The 22,201-nt window shown below is 40.7% G+C and overlaps 2 protein-coding genes across 3 annotated transcripts in view; one reads left to right on the top strand and one right to left on the bottom strand.

Annotated features, from left to right (window-relative positions):
- The window catches only part of Epx (eosinophil peroxidase), a 52,053-nt gene extending 30,158 nt beyond the window's left edge, over nt 1–21,895 (bottom strand). Inside the window, exon 1 of one of the 2 annotated variants that reach the window (XM_087191396.1) lies at nt 21,738–21,895. In XM_087191396.1, coding sequence (XP_087047522.1) covers nt 21,738–21,765 — 28 coding nt within the window. In that variant the 5' untranslated portion in view covers nt 21,766–21,895. The remainder of the gene's footprint in view (nt 1–21,737) is intronic. The other variant, XM_087191395.1, reaches the window with a different exon arrangement.
- On the top strand, nt 11,437–12,794 carry LOC147823745 (HEAT repeat-containing protein 6-like). Its single transcript, XM_087191394.1, has 3 exons — nt 11,437–11,515; nt 12,232–12,354; nt 12,666–12,794. The coding sequence occupies exons 1-3, from the start codon at nt 11,495–11,497 to the stop codon at nt 12,777–12,779; spliced, it is 258 nt and encodes an 85-aa protein (XP_087047520.1). The 5' UTR covers nt 11,437–11,494; the 3' UTR covers nt 12,780–12,794.
- Nucleotides 21,896–22,201: the final 306 nt, after the last annotated feature.

Genomic DNA, 22,201 nt, shown 5'->3' with positions numbered 1-22,201 from the left:
TGGAGTTTCTAGGCCAGACGCAATTTAAAACCTCCATGAGGCTATATGCATCCTTAGCTAAGTTGTTCAGGTCCCTCAAAGACAACATCCCTTGCAGGAAGTAAATGGCAAATATGGGATTACCTGTGTTCATGTGTCTTTTTCTCTCAGTGATCTAAGACAGATCAAATGAGACCTAAGAAAGTTTTCAGATGACCCTGATGTGAACACTGATGTCTTTAGAGGACTTACCCAGACCTATGGACTAGATTAGAAAGGTGTAATGTTGCTCTTAAATCAAATATTGATTTCTAATGAGAGACAAGTAGTATTACAAGCTTGCTGCTACAAAATATAGCTGCTACTACATATAGAGACAGATATTATCTTAATTTTGGAAGCTCAAAAGACAGGCAGCCAGGGGAACAACTGGTTTCTACTAGAACACAAACAGTTCCTATTCAAGGCCCCCACTGGCCTGCCAATCAGATAGGAGATTAAATAGAAGACATTTTCAGGGATGTATTCTGGAAGGTCTAAGAAAGGTGAGAACTAAGCCCTTCAGTTATTTTAAATTGTCAACTATTTATCAGGAAAAAAGATGAGAACATTCCTGGATCCTGATTTTTTTTTTTTGTACCAGGGATTGAACTCTGGTCCTTGCGCTTGCACTGAAGGTGGCAAAACCACTGAGCTAAATCCCTGGCCCTCCTGGATCCTGATTTGATAGAAGGAAATACTATAGTTTTTTCCAAGTCAGTCTTGCAATACATAGATGGTATGCTGTTATGTGCCTCCTCAGAAGACCATTCTAGCCAAGACATCTGCTCTGCTGAATTTTCTAACAGACAGGGGTTATAATGTTTCTAAATCTAAGGCACAACTTCAGCCTTGAGGTAAAATATTTAGGCCTTATTATATCTAAGGGAACCCAAAGACTGGGAGAAGAAAGAATTAAACCAATTCTTTCCTTTCCATAGCCCAAGACTCTAAAACAGCTAAGGATATTCCTAGAAATTACAGGCTTTTGTCACCTTTAGATAGCAGGATACAATGAGATTGTGTGACTCATCTATCAGCTTATAGAAAAACCCAAAAGACAGCCATATTTCTACCTGGGAACCTGGTTCCCAACCATATTCCAGAAGCTCAAACAAGCACTTCTAAGTGCCTGCCTACAGGACACAATTTCAGTTTGTATGTTAATAAAAGGTAAGACATGGGGCCGGGGATTTAGCTCAGTAGTTACGCTGCCTGCCTCGAAAGTGCAAGGATGGGAGTTCGATCCCTGGTGAAAAAAAAAAAAAAGTAAGACATGGCTTTTGGAGTGTTTCCACAAGATCAGAGAGCTGCTCAATAGCCTGTAGGGTATTTAAGTCATAAATTGGTTATTATAGATTCAAAGTAATTTATTTAAAAAGAAAAGCCCTAAACAGTATAATTAGAACACTTCTATTCTCTTTCAAGGGGCAAAAAGCAGCCTTTGGGGTTCTTTGCTTATTGGTTTGATTTTCTGCTTGGCAATGCAGCTGGAGTCAATCATAGCTTTTGTTTCTGGAGACATGTTTTGCTAAGGATCACAGATGCACTCTGGAAAAGCTCCTGATCTTAATTGTCCTTCTGTACCTGAGATGGTTAAGATTTAGTTCTTGTGCTATACTTAAAGGCACTCTTCTGTCCCTTCTCCACTGCCCTGCCCCTGATAAATAACCCAGTTTGATTCAAGGCACTTTCCTCTTCTGTAGTTGCTGGATTTCAAGGCAAAGCTTCCAGAATGGTGCGTTTCCCCTCCCTGGAATCCTTCCCGAGTAAAGCTGACCTTCATTTGTCTCTGGGCCACAGAAAACTGGTCTGGGTTTAATCCTGAAACTCTCAAAAAATAAATGTAAAAGTTTTAGTCCAAATTTATTTGTCTTTCAGCCCTCTGGCAAAATTAGAAAATGGTAAGAACAAATAACCTAGCTCTGGTCACTTCCTTGCACCTCTAGTCAGCCACCACTGGCACTCGATGAGATATATTCTAAGGGACACCTTAAATTGGGCACAGAACAAGAGGGATAGATGGAGATGCCTTCTTTTCCTTTTTTTTTTCCAAAATGGGAAAAACTGTCTTAGGTAGACATGTGCAGCACAGCAGGTTGGAGCCTTGACAGGCCTTCTTCCCTCATTGCTTGGAATTCATACTTAGCTCCAAAGAGTGTCACCTAGTCTCTTCTACATGTAAACTTGGCTTGAATGGACCCCCCACTAGAGATAGTTAAAATTACTTTTAATGGTCTGTCCCTTTAGAGGAAACAATTACATATGGTTATCAAACAAGTATGGCTGGTTATTAAAGCAACAATGAGAAGCCTGTATAGCTGGGTATTCTATAGATAAACTGTCAGCTTAGGGCCCATCTTAAAATGGTCTTTGTTAGCTGGGGATTTAGCTCAGTGGTTCTGGCTCCCGCCTTGCAAGCGCAAGGCCCTGAGTTTGATCCCCAGGACCAAAAAAAAAAAAGCCAATTAAAATGGTCTTTGCTTTCACAGGTATAAAAGATTTTTATTCTTTTTGATTCTTATTAAAAGAGATTTCTGTTAATTGATTTACAAAGTTCTAACTAGCCTTTTTTATAATTATAAACCTAAAAATTATAAAAGGGTTATTATAATTCAACTTGGCCAAATACATCTGAGTGCACCCTGGTTTATAAACAAATTGTCTTATGTGTGTGTCTATCTGTCTGTTCAATTTGTTACAAAACATACAGCTGTTATGTTTGAGCTTTTTTCTTTTGGAATTTTGGATTTTTTAAGGTGTTTCCATGTAACTATAGATAGATGTCACTAAAGACATGTTTCTCCCAGGTTGCCAAATGATCCAAATAATGTCAACTGGTTTTAAAAATTCAGTACATATTGTTGTCTATGTATAACTTGGGAATCTTTCATTGGTCAGAGTAATGTGTTAATTGTTATGATCTGGCTCTTCCAGATCATCTAAAAATTTGTTAAGATAATTAAATAAAGACTCTTGGGCTTAGGAAAACTACTGGACAGGACTCCCCTTGGTAAATAAAGGAGTGGCTGCCTGGAAAAAATATATTCCAGCCTTTGTTCACAAAGGGGACCCCAATAATTTCCATAGCCTCCTGGGAAATACATTGCTAAATGTATCATTGTGATATGTATACATTGGTCATGGTCTAAGTTTTCTGTGGGAAAACAAGGTTTTGTTTAAAATGCTCTTGGTAGGACCAGGGATTTAGCTCAGTGGTTCCGCCACCTGCCTCAAAAGTGTTAGGACTCAAGTTTGATCCCTGGTACCAAAAAAATAATGCTCTTGGTACAAAACAAAATTAAGGGACAAAGTGTTTCATGTAACTGAACTCATTGTTATTTCATGGTATATATATTCATGACTTCTGGGTGTACAAGTCTTCTAGGATATTGTTTATGGTGATGATCTTTTTTGTCTCAGGTATTTGCCTTTCTCTTGTATTCTAGCTACTTGTGATAAGAGGTACATGTCAAGCCAACATGAGAAAAACCAGTCAAATAATTGTTTTCTTAAAAACTTACGTGATATATGTTATATGTGTCACCAGACTTAGGGATGTTCAGTCACCAAACAGTTGAAACAATGTCACACACTAAAATTAGAGGCTAGACATTATGAACTTCTAAGGCACATTTATAGGTCAATATGTATGCTCTCTTTAGATGACATCCTACTAAAGGATAACAAATGAGAGTTTTCTTTATGTCACTTAATGTCTTGTGATTAGATGGAGGTGTTTGACTAAAGACTATTCCATACTAAGATGGACATGTAAATGTTACAAAGAAAATGTCATCATGATTGCTAAAATATTTTGTGTAACTCTTAATCTTAAGTTTCTCTGTAATATATAACTGTCATCTATTAACATCATGCAGGGATTCAACTACTAAAACAACCATGGTTGATAAAATATATTTCAAAAGTGCTTAATGTTTAGATGAAATTATAATAGTTAAACTCACTGCTCCTACTGAAATACTTATGTCACCGATCTTCTCTTCTGGGTGTTCAACAACTAAAGTTTGGAGACCAAAACTAGAAAGGTAACTGGGCTATGAGGACAGCCAATATTTTGGCCCTGGGCCCTCAAGGTCAATAAAGAATCTAGGACATGAGGGAAATTTTTCTACAGGATCCTAAATCTTTGGTAAGTCACTCAACCTCCTGAGCAAGGAGATTGCTGGGCACCAGAGGACAAATGTACTGTGTGCCAAAGGAGGGTCACAAAGAGGAAAAAATCTCCCGTGCTTTCACTGAAAGCAACTTGGTCAAGCAAGGCCATGACCCATCCTGACAGCAACACTGACAGAGGAGCTGAGAGGCTCTGAGCATGGTTCCAAAGTAATGCCTGAGGAGATCTAACTGACCTTGGTCAATTGCAGTTTGACCCACATTGCACCCGCATTATGACTTTGCTGTGTAAATTACCCCTGACAAAGAGCCTCACTGGCCACTCACTCTGGACCCCTCCTGAAAATCCACAAGCTATTCTTCTCCTTTCCAATATTATTCTCCTAACTTCTTTTGTTTTGGGTTTTTTTTGGAACCGGGGATCGAACTCGAATGCTTGTGCTTGCAAGGGCAGGCGATGGAACCACTGAGCTAAATCCCCGGCCTAACTTCTTTTGGTTTGTGACTTCTTTCCTCGATGTTGTGAGTCCATGAACTCAACACATCTGACATCTAACAGTTGGGAGTTATTTTTTCCCATAATATAACCACAACAAATTTAAAGATCTAAGTGTCTTTTTATTAGTGATTCATGAATTGATAGCACCTCATTTAAAGATATAGAAGCCAGGTGTGGTGTAATTCCAGCTACTCAGCAGGCTGATGCAGGAGGATCCAAAGCTCGATCCTACCCTGGGCAACTCACTAAGACCCTGCCATCCCCCCCCCCAAATAAAGAGGTGGGTGTGGTCGCATGTGGCTGTAATTCCAGCACTTGGGAGGCTGAGGCAGGAGGACTGCTGCTGCTAGTTTGAGGCCAGCCTGAGCTACATAGCGAGTTCAAATTCAGCCTGAACTACAAAGTGAGATCCTGTCTAAAAAAAAAAAGAGCCTGGAAGCCAAGTAGGAAGAGAATGAAGTGACTTCATTTTGAGCCAGGCAGTGGAAATTTGTGGAATGGTAAGAGCTACTGAAGTGCTTCTCTCCCCATGCCCTCCTATTATGGTTTATAGCTAGATGTTTCCAAGAGGCTCCCATGCTCCTAGGTAGGGCATTTGGAAGGTAACTGGATTGTAGGAGCTTCTAGCTGGCTTGCTGTTAGGATGCTGGTTTGAAGAAATAGGCCACTGGGGTGTAACCCCCTCCCCACTCCTCCCGTGATGCTGTGGTACCTGAGGCAGCCTTGCTCTGCCATGCCCCTCAGAGCCAGTTCCTGCCTTGGAGCCCAAATAAACCTCTCTTGCCTTCCATTGTGGGTGGTGGGTACTTTGTCCCAACAACAAGAAAGGTGACCAGAAACTGCCCTTCACACTTCCCAGTGTAGCCTGGGTACGTGGAAGCCCATGTATTGCCTGCCATCCAAGTAGGCCAGTGGTGGGGGCTGGAGTTCAGAGATGAATAAAATGTGGCCCTGCCCTGGCGGCTCCTGATTTGGTTGGGAGAAACAGAGGCAGCGGGAAGGGGAGAGGTTGAGATATGTGCAAGATGCTGTGGGTGGGGCTGCGAAGTGGAATCAGGGAAGGCCTCCGGGAGGAAGACTGTGCTGCAGTTACCTGGTGAAAGCATGGTGCAAGACAGGAACAGACTACACAGGTCCGGAGGCGACAGTGCAGTGTGCCGATCAGTGTTCTGGTGGAGAGGAGCAGAGTGGGGGTGAGGTGAGGTGAAAGTGAGCAGCTGGGTCAGGTCAGGGCCCTGGGCCTTATTCTCCAGGCAGATGGGAGGGCCTGCAGGCAAGGACGGAGGCTTCAGAGTGAGACAAGACCATGGAGGGCGGCTGCTGAGGAGGCTGGGGCCAGAGGGAAGCCAGAGATCTGGGCACAGTCCCAAAGTGTGTAGGAACAGGAATTGGTCAGACCAGCTGAGGACTGGATTGGTTCACTCTTATTTGGGGAACAATGACAAAAAAAGTCTGTACACGCTCAGTACAGTCATTTTTTTTTTTTTTTTGAGACACGGACTCACTATGTACTACAGGCTTGGATTTGAACCCATTATATAGCCCAGGCTGGCTTTGAACTCACAGTGATCCTCCTGCCTCGCCTGGTGAGTGCTAGAATCACAGGTGTGTCTCACCATGGCCAGCCCAGTATAGTCATTTTGTTTCCATTATTGGTAATTGAACCTGGACCCTTGTGTGTACCGGGCAAGTGGATTACCATTGAGCTACCTTCCCAGCCCCGACACACCTGAATATTCTGCTGTTTGTTTGTTTGTTTATTTTTTTGGTACCGGGGATCAAACTCAGGTCCTTGGGCTTGCGAAGCAGGTGGGGAAACCACTGAGCTAAATCCCCAGCCCCTGAATATTCTGAATAATATAAAAAATAAGCAAGCCTCAGGCAGGCCAAGTAGTAATGAACTAACAGTAATATCTGTAACTATAGTTTACGGAAATGTTCATAGTTTTTACAATACAGCTCAAACTATAAAACCTACGGCTCAGCTCCAACCTGTCAGTAACCACTACCAGAACATGGAGCAAACCACTGCCTTTTGGTCTTTTTCCCTGAAATGGGCAGAGTGAAAATTTATAAATTTTAAACTCTCTCAGCTCTATAAGCTACATCAGCTCATTAGCTATATGCAAAATAGTGCTGTTATAATGATCAGTGAACTATATTAGTGTTAAGCAGTATTAACACCTATCTCTCCCTTTAAAAAAATTAAATCTTGGGTTGGGGATTTAGCTCAGTGGCACCACGCCTGCCTCGCAAGTGCAAGGTCCTGAGTTTGACCTCCGATACCAAAAAAAATTAAATCTCATGACTGCCACTCTCAGTCTACGGTATAATTGAGATGAGCCCTGGAGATCTGGAAATAGGTAGAGCCCCTGCCCCAGCTAGTGGGAGAGACAGATGTAAATTATCATAAAATGTGGGGAGCTGTGGATTGGTAATTGTTACACCCAGTGAGAGAACCAACCAGAGACCAATATTAAATCCACACAGGAGTTTATTATGAGCTGGGACCCGAGCCGAACATCGGACTCGAGTCTCCACTGGGGGGAGACAAACATGTTTTATACACCTTTGAGGCCAGCAGTTTCTAGGCCCCTCTATGGGATAGAACTAGTAAAGCAAGCAAAAGGTACAGAAGCGGAACGTCCTGCTGTTAGAACATTTGTAAAACAATAGTTGATTAATTGTTATTAATTGTGCAAGGTAGGTGGTATTAGCTTCGTGCTTAGCTGAGGAAGGTCAAGCTCAGAGAGGCTACATGATTTGCCCAGAAGTAGAGTTTAAACCTGGGCCACTTGTTTTGCTCTGTCTGATGGCTTCATGCCTTATTTCTTCCAGTCTAAGATGGTGCATGTAAACACTTAGCATTCCACCTGATAGAAAAAATATTGAGTGAATGCCACTTTTTTCTCCTTTCTTTACATTACATGTTGGGAACATATTTAGTTACCTTCAAATAGGTGTAGCACCAATGATTCAGTTAAAAACTATTTCGAAATAGCTATCAATATCTATCATATATATTTATGTCTTTCTTTGCTCCTAAAATCAGAATAAAAAGGAAAAATCCAAGGTAAAACCAAAGAAAATCCAGCCAGGAGAGGAGGAGGAAGAAGAATCGGGTGGTGAAGCAGAAGCAGCTGCAGGCTCTGGCACGGGCAGCATGAAGATGTGTGAAGGAAACAGCCAGTGTCCCTTCTCTGAGGGGCTCCAGAGTTTGCCTGGAAGTGAGAGTAGAGCTAGTAGAGCTTCGGGAAAAGTGCAAGTCTCCTCCCCCTTCAGGTCTTCCAGTTGGAAAAGAGTCAGCAGTAGTGAATCAGACTATTCTGATGCAGAAGGAACCATGCAGGGTAAAGTGAGGTAGTAGTATTTTGTTATCTTTTTATATTTTGTATTTTAAGTTCCTCATAAGTTTATCTTTGCTTAAAAGCATGACTGCTGCATGTAATTGAACTTGAAGATTCTCGTTTTTATGAGGTTTTGTATTACTCTGAATGTGCCTTGCTCCTTTGATCTGCCTTTGTCCACACTATCGCTGTCCCTAGAATAATATTCCCATCACCCTTTTTTTGCATTTTTGTCTTGGTAACCTCTATTCATCTTTTTTTTTTGGTACCGGGGATCGAATTCGGGTCCTTGCGCTTGCGCAGCAGGCGGCGAAACCACTGAGCTAAATCCCCGGCCCTGTACCAATGTGTTTTTAAGCGAGTGTTATTTTTTAAAAGATAGAAAAGGACTGGTTCTCATTAAGCGTAAAGACCATTAAAATTAAGTGCTGTAAAATTTTGTTTCTGTGATGTGGCTTAACCAGGCCTATTGATGAGCTGTTTCTATATGTGTGTGTGTGTGTGATTTACAGTGCCTTGCAAACTTAGTATCAAATGCACCTTACAACCGTCTGAAACTCAGCCTGCTGACCAAAGTCTGGGATCAGATAAAGCCTTATATCCGCCACAAAGGTTGGTAGTGTTTTTAAACTAATTGCTTTTGTACGTCAATTGAATGTAGGTTATTAGTAAACTTAGATCTTTCTGAAAGGGGAAAGGGATGAAGAGATGGAGGGAGGGGAGGGACAGGGGCTGCAGAAAGGAATTGGGATGGGTTAGGTACATGCTGCAGCTTCACACAAGGGATGGGAACATCATGCACTGCAAACACGCGCCAAAACCCGAAAGGGGCAAGAGATGGGGGAGAGGGAGGGAGGGAGGGAATGAAAAAAAGGCTGAGGCTGTAGCTCAGTGGGAGAGCACTTCTGGGTTCAGTCCCCAGTACAACAACAACAAAGTGCAAACTGTTGCTGGAATCCCGTTTTTGATCCCTCAAGTCCCAACAGAAAAAAAAGCTAGAAATTAAAGTTTAATAAAAATAGAGTTTAATACTGCTGTGTTCTGTACGTGTACCAATTCCCCTCAAAAAATGTAATTATTATGTCCTGCAAACATGTACTAACCAAAAAAAAAGTTTAATGCTACTTCAGTGCTTCGCAGCAGTGACCAGAGTGTCCCTTTAGAACTAGGAATGAGCCACGTACACATGGACTCCTTCAGATGTATTATAATTAATGTCTTTAGGCATGGGTTATGGATGGATGGATGGATGGATGGATGGAACGATACCATCCTCTTTTGGGGAAGAAAAATTATAATACAAAACCTAACTTCTTTTAACATTCCTCTGAAATTCAGATAAATCCCAAAACTTCAAATCTTCACTAACAACAGTCTTAGTTTTTGTTATTTCATCTCTTACTCCCACACATAATGTCTATGTGCTATAAACACATGCCTTTAGATATTTGTTTTTCTTCTGTTTAAAGCTTTCTGGTCAGACCACATTCCGATTAGCTGAGTTTTCATTCAGAATTGTAGGAGAAAGAAGAGAGGATGTTTTCCATCACATGAGTGGCAGGACACTGAACCTGAGTCAGTCTGAGGGCCTGTAGCCCACTCCCATTTCTGCCATCTCATAACCATGGCCCTTCTTACCCTAATTTTCTCCTAACAGGAAGGATTATTTCTATTCCATGAGATTACGAGGTTCAAATGATATAATGATGTGCAAACTAAGTCCAACCCACTACTTACAGGACTCAGAAAGACAAGTCCTACCTTTAGATCTTTTACCCTATTAGTGGCAAAAATAATATTAACCAACTCGAGACTCCAGCTCCATCCTCTGCTCATTCTACTGCACCTGCTTCTCTTTATTTGTATCTTCAACTGAGCACAATACACCCTTTCAAGTATCTGACTTTGTTCTCCAGTAACTTAAAATGTTCAAGCCCAGTGGTTCCACTGCCTGCCTTGCAAGCACAAGGTCCCGAGTTTGATCCCCGGTAGCCCCCCAAAAATGTGCAAACCCTGAAACACTTAGATATAAAACTAACAAAATATATATAAGATTTATATGAAGACTATAAAACTATGATCAAAGAAATCAAAAAACCAAATAAATGGAAAGATAAATCCATGTTTGTAGATAGGAAGATTCAGTATTGTCAAAATGTCAGTTCTTCCCAATTATAGGTTCAATGAAATCCCAGTCAAAATCCCACAAAGTTATTTTATAGGTATCAACAAACTGATTCTAAAGTTTATATGGAGAAACAAAAGACCTACAATGGCAAGCACAACACTGATAGAGAAGAATAAACTTGAAGGACTGACACTACCCAGCTTCAAGACTTACTGTAAAACTACAGTAATAAAGACAGTGAAGAGTTGGGAAAAGAGTTAACATATAGATCATTGGGACAGAGTAAGGAGTGCAGAAATAGGCCCACATTCATATAATCAATAGATGTATGAAAAAGAAAAATATTCTTTTCAACAAATAGTCTTAGAATAGCTACACATCCACATGCAAAAAAACCCACCTGAACACAGACTTTAGCTTTTTTCCTACACTTTTCTTCTAAAAACCTGGGTTCATTGAACGTTAATGCATTACATTTAGTTATATCACTTTAGAGTTTTGGAATTAGGTAATCTTCCCCCATGTTTCGTGTATGTGTGTGTGTGTGTGTGTGTGTGTGTGTGTGTGAGTAGGTATTTGTAGTACTAGGGACTGAATCCAGAGGGGCTGTATCCCCAGCCCTTTTTATTTTGAGACAGGTCTCACTAAGTTGCCTAGGCTGTCCTTGAACTTGACATCCTCCTGCCTCAGCCTCCTGAGTACATGTGTGTGTGTGTGTGTGTGTGTGTGTGTGTGTGTTTATAATACTGATTTTTTTTTTTGGTACCGGGAATCGAACTTGGGTCCTTGTGCTTGCGAGGCAGGCGGCAGAACCACTGAGCTAAATCCCTGCCCCTATAATACTGATTTTTGCAAGACTCCAAGTCAATTGTCATATGAAATTTCCAATGTTTCAGTTTATTGGATTGTTTCTTTATGATTTGCCTCATTTAATTCCTATGGAGTGGAAATTTAATAATTTTTAATTGCCTGCAGAGATAACTGTGACCCTTATGATAGTGGTCCCTGTGTGATAAGGTCTCTTCCTTTTGATAGACGTTAATGTTCGTGTGTCAAGTCTTACACTCTTGGGAGCTATTGTGTCCACTCATGCACCTTTACCTGAAGTCCAGCTACTTCTCCAGCAGCCCTGTTCTTCTGGACTTAGCAATAGCAATTCTGCGACTCCTCACCTCAGCACTCCTGACTGGTGGAAGAAAGCCCCAGTGGGACCCTTTCCGGAAGAAGCAGCAGGGAGCTCCCCTAAGGGGTACTCAGAGCCCTGCTGGCTGACTCTGCATTTCCACTCTCGTGCTGCCCAAGGAGGAATCCTGCTCTGGTAGTGACACTGGCCCTGTGACAGGAAGCACTTACAAACCATCCCCCATGCGACTGGAGGCCTTACAGGTAGGCGTCTGCATTTCCTGCTCTGGACACAGTGAAGGTTCCTTCTGCCCAGGGTGACCCTGAGGAGCGGGGACAGGGACTGTGGGGAACCAAGCCATGTCAGGACAGAGGTGGTATAGGTGGTTTTGTTGTTTTGTTAGGGGGTGGGGATTCCTGGGTTGCAAAATGCCAGGTTCATTCCTTTTTGTTCTTTTGTTGGAAGCTGTTGTAATCGTCCCAGGTCTTCTATGACAGTTGGCTATAATTGTACAGTAATTTGGAAAGGAATTACACAGTTAATCTTTGTTTCTGCAGCTTGGGTAGTTCTTGATAAACTTCTGGCTGGTCTTGTGTCTGCTTAATGCAGATAAAATAACTGCTCCTTCAGAAGAAGAAAATAATCCTAGATTTTAAAGAATTGCTTTTTCTCTACTCAGATATGGTCTGAGCACAGGCTTGGTCCTGGAGGCTGCTGCTGATTATCTGGATAACATTAAACACTCCCTTTAATCTTCTCAGCCTTAGTTTCTTCCTCTGTGAGCTCAGTTATTACCTGCCTAAAAGAGTTATCCTAAGAGTTGAGATAATATTAATGAAACACAGTAACAAACTACAAAATATCATAAAATTATGATACAATATTTTTCATTTAATTCAACATCATATTTCAGCCCCTTTTTAAGTGGCGTGATTTCCAAAGTATTCAGATCTTGGGATTAATTCCCTGCTCTCCGTAGGTATTGGCTCACCTGGCCCGGGGCTACTTTTCAGTGGCTCAGGTCTACTTGATGGAGCTTGGTGAGGTGATTTGCAAGTGCATGAGTGAAGCAGATCCATCCATCCAGCTTCATGGAGCAAAGGTAATTTCATTAAAAGCCTTTTCTTCTGAGATTTCTTAAAGAGATTTCAGGTAAGGAATACATACAGTCCTCTATTTTCAGTGCTTACCTATAAACGTGAAGAACCGATTTGGTAATAAATTAACGTGTAGCTGTTGGTTTTACTCTTTGAAAGAATATCTCTTTTACAGGTGTTAATGAAAAGAGAAGAAAAATCAGCTAGAAGTTATTTTTCCCCTAGATTTGAGATGATCTCCAAACTGAGGTGAACTTGTTTATAACCCCATAGTTCTAATGCTCCGCTTTGACAGTTATTTCTTTAATCTTGGCAGCTTCTGGAAGAACTAGGTACAGGCTTGATACAGCAGCATAAACCAGATTCTGCAGTAGCACCTGAGCAGAGAGTGCCAGTCTTCATGGTAAGTCCATGCCCGTTCACAGCTTAGTGCTTCAGTTTGTTTTATTTTGAGGCTTAGGGATAAAGTGGGATAGATGGTAAAGGTTTCTTCCAATGTCAAAAATTACAGTTTATAATCTAGCATGATGTAAAATTAGCATTAATAGATTTTATTTGTAATTCAGTATGTAGTAGAATTGTATGTATCATACAAGCAGCAACGGGAAAAACAACAGTTCTTTTGCATGAAACCTAGCTTGGCTATTCAGCCTACTGAAGATGGCAGAACAAGTCAAGGATTTTAAAGTAGAAGGCATAAGATCAAATCTGAAGAACAACATGTAATGGCTCTGTAGTTATGAGCATAATCTCTTTATTTTAAAGAGGAATAAAAATCCTTAAATCACAAGTCTGTAGAAACCTTGAATGAAATCTAAGGATGTTGGCACACACTAGGTGCTCAGTGAATGTCAATTCCCGTAACCCCCTCAACCCTCCCCTAATGATTCCTTTTCAATTCCTGTGATCTCATCTTGTTCCTGTTACCCTACTGTGCCAGTTTTTCTTAGGATGAGGTGCATGTGATCCCTCAAAAAAAAGAAGGCTTCTACTCACTGCCAAAAGCAGTCAACTAAGTGTTGGTGATATTTCCTCCTTCTTCCCCCTCATCCTTTTTTTCCCCCTTAACAATTTCATTATTCTTCAGTGAATAAAAATGTCTAATCCTTGTCCTTTCCTGAGGCTGCCACAACAGCTTTCGTGTAACCATTCACAGGGAGACCAGCTGGGCTTTGCTGTCACTCAGAACTAGGTTGGTATTCAAATTTCGTCCCTTGCTAGCCATGTGGCTGTGGGCAAGCATCTTAACTGTTCACAGTTGTTTCAACTCTAGAGAAGACACAGACTTTCCATAGTATTTCTTTTGTTGCTGAGTAGTAAATTAACCCTAAACATATAGCAGCTTAAAGCAATACACATTTATCCTCTCACAGAGTTTTAGTGGGTCAGGAATTGGAGTGGTTTGTCCACCTAGTTTGTCCAAGGGTTTTGAGATCTTACAAGGTAGCTCACTCATGTACCTAGCCAGCTGGGGTTGGCTGCTGGCAGAAGGCTTGCTCAGGTCCTCCCCAAGAGGACCTCTCCACAGAGTTGCCTGTGTATTCTCTTGACATGGCAGGTAGCTTCTCCCACAGCAGGTGACTCCAGAAAAAGAGTGAGACAGACGCTATAGTATCTTTTATGACTGGGTTAGGGTTAGGGTTAGGTGATGCTGTTCAATAGCAAAAATGGCAGTCTCTGGATCAGAGAGGTCCTAAGCAGGAGTTTGGAGCCTTTAAAGCCCCATGTTTTATATACTATATAGGACTAACAGATGTTGGACATAGATTTACAAGCTATGTCAATTAGGCAGCCTCTGGATAGCTAAAAAATCTGCTTATTTGGGGCCATGTTTAAAGCAACTGAATATGTAAAGTTTGAAGTTTGGCATTGAGCTTGTGAGCTACTAGTTCTTAATCTGCTGTGGACAAATAAACAATCTAGGGACCTATATACACAAGCCATTTTAGCTCATTTACTAAATACAGTACTTACCCACTTAAGAATCTAGACCCTAAAACAGGGCTTTCTCTTTGAAGTTTCATCTGTGACAAACTTTCCTCTTCTGTAAGTCCACCATCTCCTCCTGTGTCTGGACTTCCATCCTTCTTACTTCTCAGGGAACAAGTCTTACTAATAACGCCCTGCCTCTCCACAGATATCGATGTGGAGTATCTGAAAAGGATGAGCCTTTTCTTTGTGAAATTAATGCTTTTCCTTTGAAGAAATAGAATTAGAATAACTCTTAATCTCAAGTTATATTGTTGACTGGTTTGAATTCATGAGGAGGATATGATAAATATTAGAAATCTTTTCCTGCTTCCTTCTCTAAAGCACAAGGTTATGATTCTAGGTCTGGAGGTCTGCCCCAGTTTACATTTAATGGAATATAGGCAACTGAAACCAGGATTCCTAACTACTTCTTTGCATTGTCTGCCCTATGCCAATAGGTAATCTTTAAACCCTTTATTTTTGCTCCATGGTGAACTTTAAACCTATTATTTGTCTTTGACATCCTTCTCAACTCTTTATTCAATACTAACTTTTCTGTTTTTAAGAAAAGGTTAGCACTCTTCTGCTTTTTCCTTTATTTAGGTAAGATCAGACTTCATTAATCTTTATAAATAGATAGACAAGCACACACATAAATCCCAATTCTACATCAGTGTCAGCAGACAGCTATAGATTGATTTAAACTTCCTTCTTTACATTATAACCAATAACTTTATATTTTCTATTAAAGCTTCAAATGCTTAATTTATAATAGCACTTTATACAAACTATAATTTATATTTTAGTATGAGGTCAGTTCTATATTTCATATTTTTTCATTCTACTCATAGACTTGAGGATAGAATTAAGATTTGTGATCACATTACAGTAATAGATACATTCATTAAGTCTTCTCAAAATATTCCTCCTCAGTTTGAACACACTTAACTCATTGTTCTTGCCACTTCCTGTAGTATTTCTGGAAGCCCTCTTTTGTGCTTGTCTCGACAAAGTATAACAGAAACTACAGTGACTGTTGCTTCAAATCACCATCCAAGAGAAAGGCGGGCTCATAAAACATTACGGTGTGTCCTCATCGACCTTTTCATTGGATCTGGTACCAACCTCTGCAAAGTCAAGATGACCATGAAAGGGTAAATGTTTTGAGTTGATTCAGTACATCAAGGCAGCCACAAGAATGCAAAAAAAAAAAAAAAAAGATACTCATAGAAGAGAACTTCCAGAATTGCTTCAGAAAGTGGCAAGGACTAAAAAGATAAGTGTGCTTGCAGCAAGGGTGTTTTGAGGGATATTAATAGCAATGAGACTTTCTTTACTGGAATAAAATTTTAAAAACTTTAAACAGTCTCTGTAATGTTCATTCAGACCTTGTATATTCAAATTCAGCAACATTTGCTATGTTATCTCAGGTAAGTTGTTTGATTTTGCAGATTTATTTGCGCCTATGTTAAATAGAGTTTATAATCACGTAAACTACATAGAAAGGTTGGAAGAATAATAAGCGTGTACAGTGTGCCCGGTGAACAGAAAATAAAACTTGGAATCAGTAATTACCATTGAAAAGTAAACTGTTGCCTTCCCAAGGCCACTGCCACTTCACTTTCCCTCTCCCTATTCTAATCAAGGTTCAAGCAATGGATTAAAGTTGGTCTTAGCTACTAGTGAATTTCTATCTCACTTCTAATGGAGATTCACTTGTGATGTGCATCTGATTTAAACTAGCATATAAGATAATCCGTTTGGAGTTCTAACAAATATTGTTCTTAGAACAATGGCATAAGAAAGAAATTATTCACCATATCTCTCCTGCTTTGGGATATGGCTGTGCGAGGACTTGATTCCAGGTACTGCTGCAGCTCTCTTGCCACCACCGGAAACTCATAGCTGGTGCAGTGACTCTGGCAGAACTGGAATTCAACTGTGAAGCACACACACCACACACACACAGCTGTCCTTGACTCTCTTGGAAAGAAAATAAAGGCTTATTGCTGACATTGGATATAAACAAATGACATCTTTCTTGCAGCACTCTAATCAACATAGCTGCTAGAAGTAGTACTATTCCATACTATTTCAGAATTGAGTGGTCATGTCTAGAAAAGTAAAGGCAGTGATTTCATGCTGTCTCGAATCCACTCATTGTTATTGTCCTTAGAACCACCCTCAATAGTGTGTTTCTAGGTAATTTTTCTTCTTCCAAGTATGTGTATTTGTTATTCTCAGAAAAAGCGTAAAGAATTGTTCCTCAAATTTTATTAAATTTTTTAGCCCTCAAAATATTTACAATATATTTTTCTACTCTTTTACTTCTGATTCACTTCAACACTTCTCTTTTCGTAAAGTTTTTTCCTTATATCATGCATCACATTTTTATTTGAATTCCAAAATCTTGGTTATTTTCAGCCTTTCATTCTCTTTTTCTTTTGCATTTTTTCCTGACAATTTTTTCTTCTTTTGGTACCAGGGATCCAACTCGGTTTCTTGTGCTTGTGCAGCAGGCTGCGAAACCACTGAGCTAAATCCCTGGACCCTATAATTGATAAATATTGACTGATCCTTGTCATGATGTTTTACTGTTGTTGGCTCTTTTATTTTTTATTTTTCCCTATTTCCCTTTAGTTTCTTGCCTTGCCTGGTGGCTTCCTTCTGTTGGGCCTCATGGAGTTGTGACCCTCATCATCTTTTTCTAAGATATGGTTTACAAATGTTTGAGTTTTTTTTTTGTTGTTGTTGTTGTTGTTATTGTTGTTTTTTGGTACTGGTTATTGAACTTGGGACCTTGCCCTTGAGAGAAAGGCGGCAGAACCACTAAGCTAAATCCAGGGCCCCTAGAATTGTTTGGAGTGCTGGTTTGGTGTTCATGAAATTTCTCAGATGTAAGTGGGATTCATCCCAGGGATGCAGGGATGGTTCAACATACATAAATCTATCAATGTAATACACTATATCAATAGAGCCAAGGACAAAAACCATATGATCATCTCAATAGATGCAGAAAAAGCATTTGACAATATCCAACACGCATTTATGATAAAAACCCTATAAAAAATGGAATAGACAGTCTCAACTTTAATCTGATAAAAGCTATCTATAAAAAACCAACCGCCAATATCATACTAAATGGTCAGAAACTGAAATCCTTCACACTAAAATCAGGAACAAGAAAAGGATGTCCACTATCACCACTCCTGTTCAATATAGTTTTGGAAACATTAGCTACGGTAATCAGACAAGAGAAAGAAATAAAAGGATTAAAGATGGGAAATGAAGAAGTCAAATTGTCATTATTTACAGATGACATGATACTCTTCATAGAAGACCCCAAGAATCCCACCAGAAGTCTTCTAGACTTAGTAACCGAATTCAGTAGAGTAGCTGGATACAAGGTCAACACACAAAAATCAATAGCTTCCCTCTATGCAAACAACAGACTCACTGAGACAGAAATAGGGCAAACAATGCCTTTCACAATAGCACCCCAAAAACTGAAATACCTAGGAATCAACCTAATGAAAGAAATCGAAGACCTCTTCTCTGAAAACTATAGCACTCTTGGGGCCGGGGATTTAGCTCAGTAGTTCCGCTGCCTGCCTTGCAAGCATAAGTACTTGAGTTCGATCCCTGGTACCAAAAAACCCTCAAAACTATAGCACTCTGAAAAGAGAGATTGAAGATGATATCAGAAAATGGAAAGACATTCCCTGTTCCTGGCTAGGAAGGATCAACATAGTGAAAATGCTTATATTTCCAAAATTGCTATATAGATTCAATGCAATCCCCAATGAAATCCCAGCACCATACTTTTTGGACCTGGAGAAAATAATCCAAAAATTCATTTGGAACAAGAAGAGACCCAGAATAGCAAAAGCAATTCTAGGTAACAGAGACATGGCAGAGGGTATCACAGCCCACAACTTGAAACTATACTACAAAGCTACTGTGATAAAAGCAGCATGGTACTGGCAAAGAAACAGACCTGAGGACCAGTGGAACAGATGAGAAGATGCAGAAACGACTCCAGACACACTCAGTCATCTCAGCTTCCATAAAGGAGCCGAGCACCCTCACTGGAGGAAAGATAGCCTCTTCAATAAGTGGTGCTGGAAAAATTGGGTTTCAACTTGTCAAAGATTAAAACTAGACCTATATCTCTCACCATGCACTAAATAAAATCGAAATGGATTAAAGATCTAAATATTAAAATAGAAACGCTGAACTGGCTGGAACAGAGGTTAGGTAGAACTCTTGAAGATATTGGTGTCGGAAAAGATTTTATGAACAAAACCTCAGTTGCCGGTGAACTAGCACAAACAATCAACAAGCGGGATCTCTTCTTATTAAAGAGCTTCTGCACAGCAAGAGAAACCACCAGCAGTGTGAAGAGACAACCCACAATGTGGGAAAAAATCTTCACCTGTTGTTCCTCAGACAAAGGTCTACTATCTACAATATATAAAGAACTTAAAAAAATCAGACCTCCCAAATTTAAAGACCCAGTCCAAAAATGGGCATCTGAAATGAACAGACATTTCTCAGACAAAGAAGTAGAAATAGCAAATAAACATGAAAAAATGTTCAACATTACTGGTCATTTGAGAGACCCAAATGAAAACAATACTGAGACTCCACCTCACTCCATAAAGAATGTCTGCTATCATGAAATCAACCATTAACAAAGGCTGGCAGGGCTGTGGGGAAAGAGAAACACTGCTGACTGCTGGTGGGGGTGTGGACTGGTGCAAGCGCTGTGGAAATCAGTATGGAGATACCTCAAAGAACTAGGACTGGAAGTCCCATTTGACCCAGCTGGGAATCCCTGCTGGGTATCTTTCCCAAAGAATTAAAAGAATCATGCCACAGTGATATATGTGCAACCATGTTCATAGCAGCACAGTTTGTAATAGCTAAAACTTGGAAGCAGCCCAATTGCCCATCAACTGGAGACTGGATAACGAAAATGTGGTTTTCTGGATAAAAAAACTACTCAGCCATCAAAAATGAGAAATTAGAGACATTTGTAGCTAAATGGATGCACACTGAGGCGATACTCTTAGGTGAAATAAATAGGACACACATGTGAAATACCAAATAGTTTCTGTAGTGTGAGAAACTGAAAGTGTAAATAAGGACTAAAAGGTATAATAGATAATGTGAAGTAGGAAGAAAAGGGGCAAAGGGAAAGCAGAAGTGGAAGGGATAGGGGAAAGGAAAGAAGGACATGGAATTAGCATGAGAAAAGGAAAAAATGGAAACAAAGTCTTTGTAAATAGGGTGGGATGGAGGGGTTGAAGGGAAGGCAGGGGAAGGGGGAAAAATAACAACCAAGAGAGATTACGTAAAGGTGCAAATTTCCAATGATGGGTGTCATATTGTATACCTAAAATGACCAATAAAATAAAATTATTTCTCAGGTTTTCTTTCTTGTGGAAGTATCTAATTTCCCCATTGATTTTGAAAGATAATTTTGCAGGGTACAACAGTCTAGGCTGGAAGTTATTTTCTTTTAGGGCTTGAAATACTTTACTCCAGGCTCTCCTTGACTTGAGGGTTTGTGTTGAGAAGTCTGCTGTGATTCTAATGGGCTTTCCTTTGTATGTGATTTATTTCTTTTCTATAACTGCTTGTAGGATTTTGTTCTTCTGTTACATTTCTGGGATCTTGACTATTATATGTCTAGGGGTAGCTTTTTTTATTGTGGTTAGTTGGAGTTCTATGTGCCTCACTTATCTGTATGTCCAATTCTCTACCTCTGTCTGGGAAGTTTTGTACTTCTGTGAAGAGTTTTTTTAATGTCATTTGTCCTTTCTCCTGCTTTGTCGTGGACTCGTATCAGTCTTATGTTATTCTTCTTTGCATCATCTAGCAGGAGCTAGATTGATTTCTAATGGTCCCTTACTACTTTGAAGAAATCTCTGTTTTCATGGTCATTAACCACAATCCTGTCTTCTGTATGTGATACTCTATCTTCACATTCCCTTAATCTGCTGTGAATACTTTCAATGGATATCTGTTTGAATCTGTTTCATGGTTTCCATTTCTTTCTTATGCTGGGCATTCATGGCTTCCAGCATGGTTCTGAGCTCATCTATTTTTTTAATCAGTTTCTGTTCTAGAGCCTCTAATCATGTCTTTCACTCTGCTCACCATCGCTGTAGTTATCTGGGAAATTATTTCTGTTTTGAATTTTTCTAGGGCCTCATTCATCTGTTTTGTTACTTCCTGTGCTATCAGTTCAGGGCGTCCAGGTGGTTGATTGTCATATTTTCCCACCTCATTTCCCCCAGAATTTGCCTTTGGTGAGCTGGAAATCTGTTTGTGTCCTGCCAAGGTGTCTTCTCATTTTTAACTCTGTTGTTGGTGCTGTTTTTGCTTTAATTCCTGGGCTGATACTCCAATATTTCTTATTTTGAGTACCTTTGTTACTGGTGTTTAGAGCCCCTACCTACGGAGTGTTTGCTTCTCAGAGATATCTTCCAGGTGTAGCTGGACTTTTTAGGCTTTGAATCTCTAATGACTCTTAGGCAATCTCATTTTCAGTATACCAGGGAGGAGAACTGATTAGATCAATCATGACCCCTTAACCCAATAGACACAATCTGCACCAGACACAGCTTAGAAAATGATAATTTGTGGTGGCGGTTAATCTGTCACCTTTAACCATGCGAGCTAGATCAAAATCTAGGGCCAGCCCAAAATATGTTTGTAGTAAAGTAAATCATTCAATATGGCAAATTTATCCCTCGGGATAAGGATTTAGCAGGGGTTGGGGAGGGAGGGGTAGAGAGATAGAGGGAGAGGGAGAAGTTAGAGGTGAGGCTGGAGGACATGGGGAGATCCTGGAAATTGTGGGGATCTGTTGAAGACAGGAGGAGACCGAGGGAAAGAACAGAGACAAGGACAGAACAAACTGACAACAGTAGGGAAGCTAGACATTGTATTCACCTTTCTATAAAAGTGACAGTCAAGCGGACAGAGAGAGAAAAAAATTCAGAATGGGACAGCAATAGGAACAAAGAGGGAGAGAAATATAGAGCCAGAAGTTAAGAGAGAGAGAGAGAGAAAGGGAAAAAAAATACATATATGTATGTATGTGTGTGTGTGTGTGTGTGTGTGTGTGTATGAGAAAACAAACAAAAAAAGGTCTCCCTCAGGGTATGGTTCTGCTGTCCTGGTAGGCAATGTGGGCAGCAGTGTGTGGGTCCAAGTCGATTAGTCTCAGCAAGCCAGCTGTAGTCTACTGAGATTCAGACTGATTTCTGGCTGCAGGGTCTAAGTTGAGGTCCCTGACCTCCTGCAGGATGAAACTCTGCAAGGTTTTTTTTTACTGCAGGTTCCAGCTGCCCTCCCCCCATGCGAGTCCGGGTTTCTATGGGAGGTGCTGATCCCACCAACTTACCAACCACGACGGTCCAGTGTGCTTTCATTGAAGAGATTTTCTTCACTTTCCCAGTGGGCTTCAATTTTCATGAAGGAGCATCAGAAAGGCCCTCTCTGTTTGTTCACTTCTGCTCTGTCTTCTGGGGCTCATAACCATGGCCTTTATGTTCCCCCTGGCGCCTCTGCTATGCGGATTCAGATGCCCTGCAGTCTCCGGCGGGGCACCGCTTTCTCACCTGGTGGGCAGGCTGCTGGCGTCCGCGAGACCGGGGGTCTCCGTCGGGGCGCGCGGGCTGCTGGCTTCCGAGCGACCAGGGGTTACCCGTCGGGGCGCGCGGGCTGCTGGCTTCCGCACTGGATGGGCTGCTGGCGTCCGCGCGACCCTGGGGTCTCCCTGTAGATATCTTTTAAATCCATTGGTTAAAGGTATGGTTCAGCTGTGATTTTTTCGTTGTTGAAATTTTTCTGGTTGACTTGACAGGT

Source organism: Heterocephalus glaber, unplaced genomic scaffold, assembly GCF_053883595.1.
Source record: "Heterocephalus glaber isolate CG9 unplaced genomic scaffold, H.glaber_assembly_v1.0 deba00001564, whole genome shotgun sequence".
Taxonomy (NCBI): Eukaryota; Metazoa; Chordata; class Mammalia; order Rodentia; family Bathyergidae; genus Heterocephalus; species Heterocephalus glaber.
The sequence above is the reverse complement of the archived record's forward strand: the minus strand, read 5'-3'. Positions and strand labels throughout refer to the sequence as shown.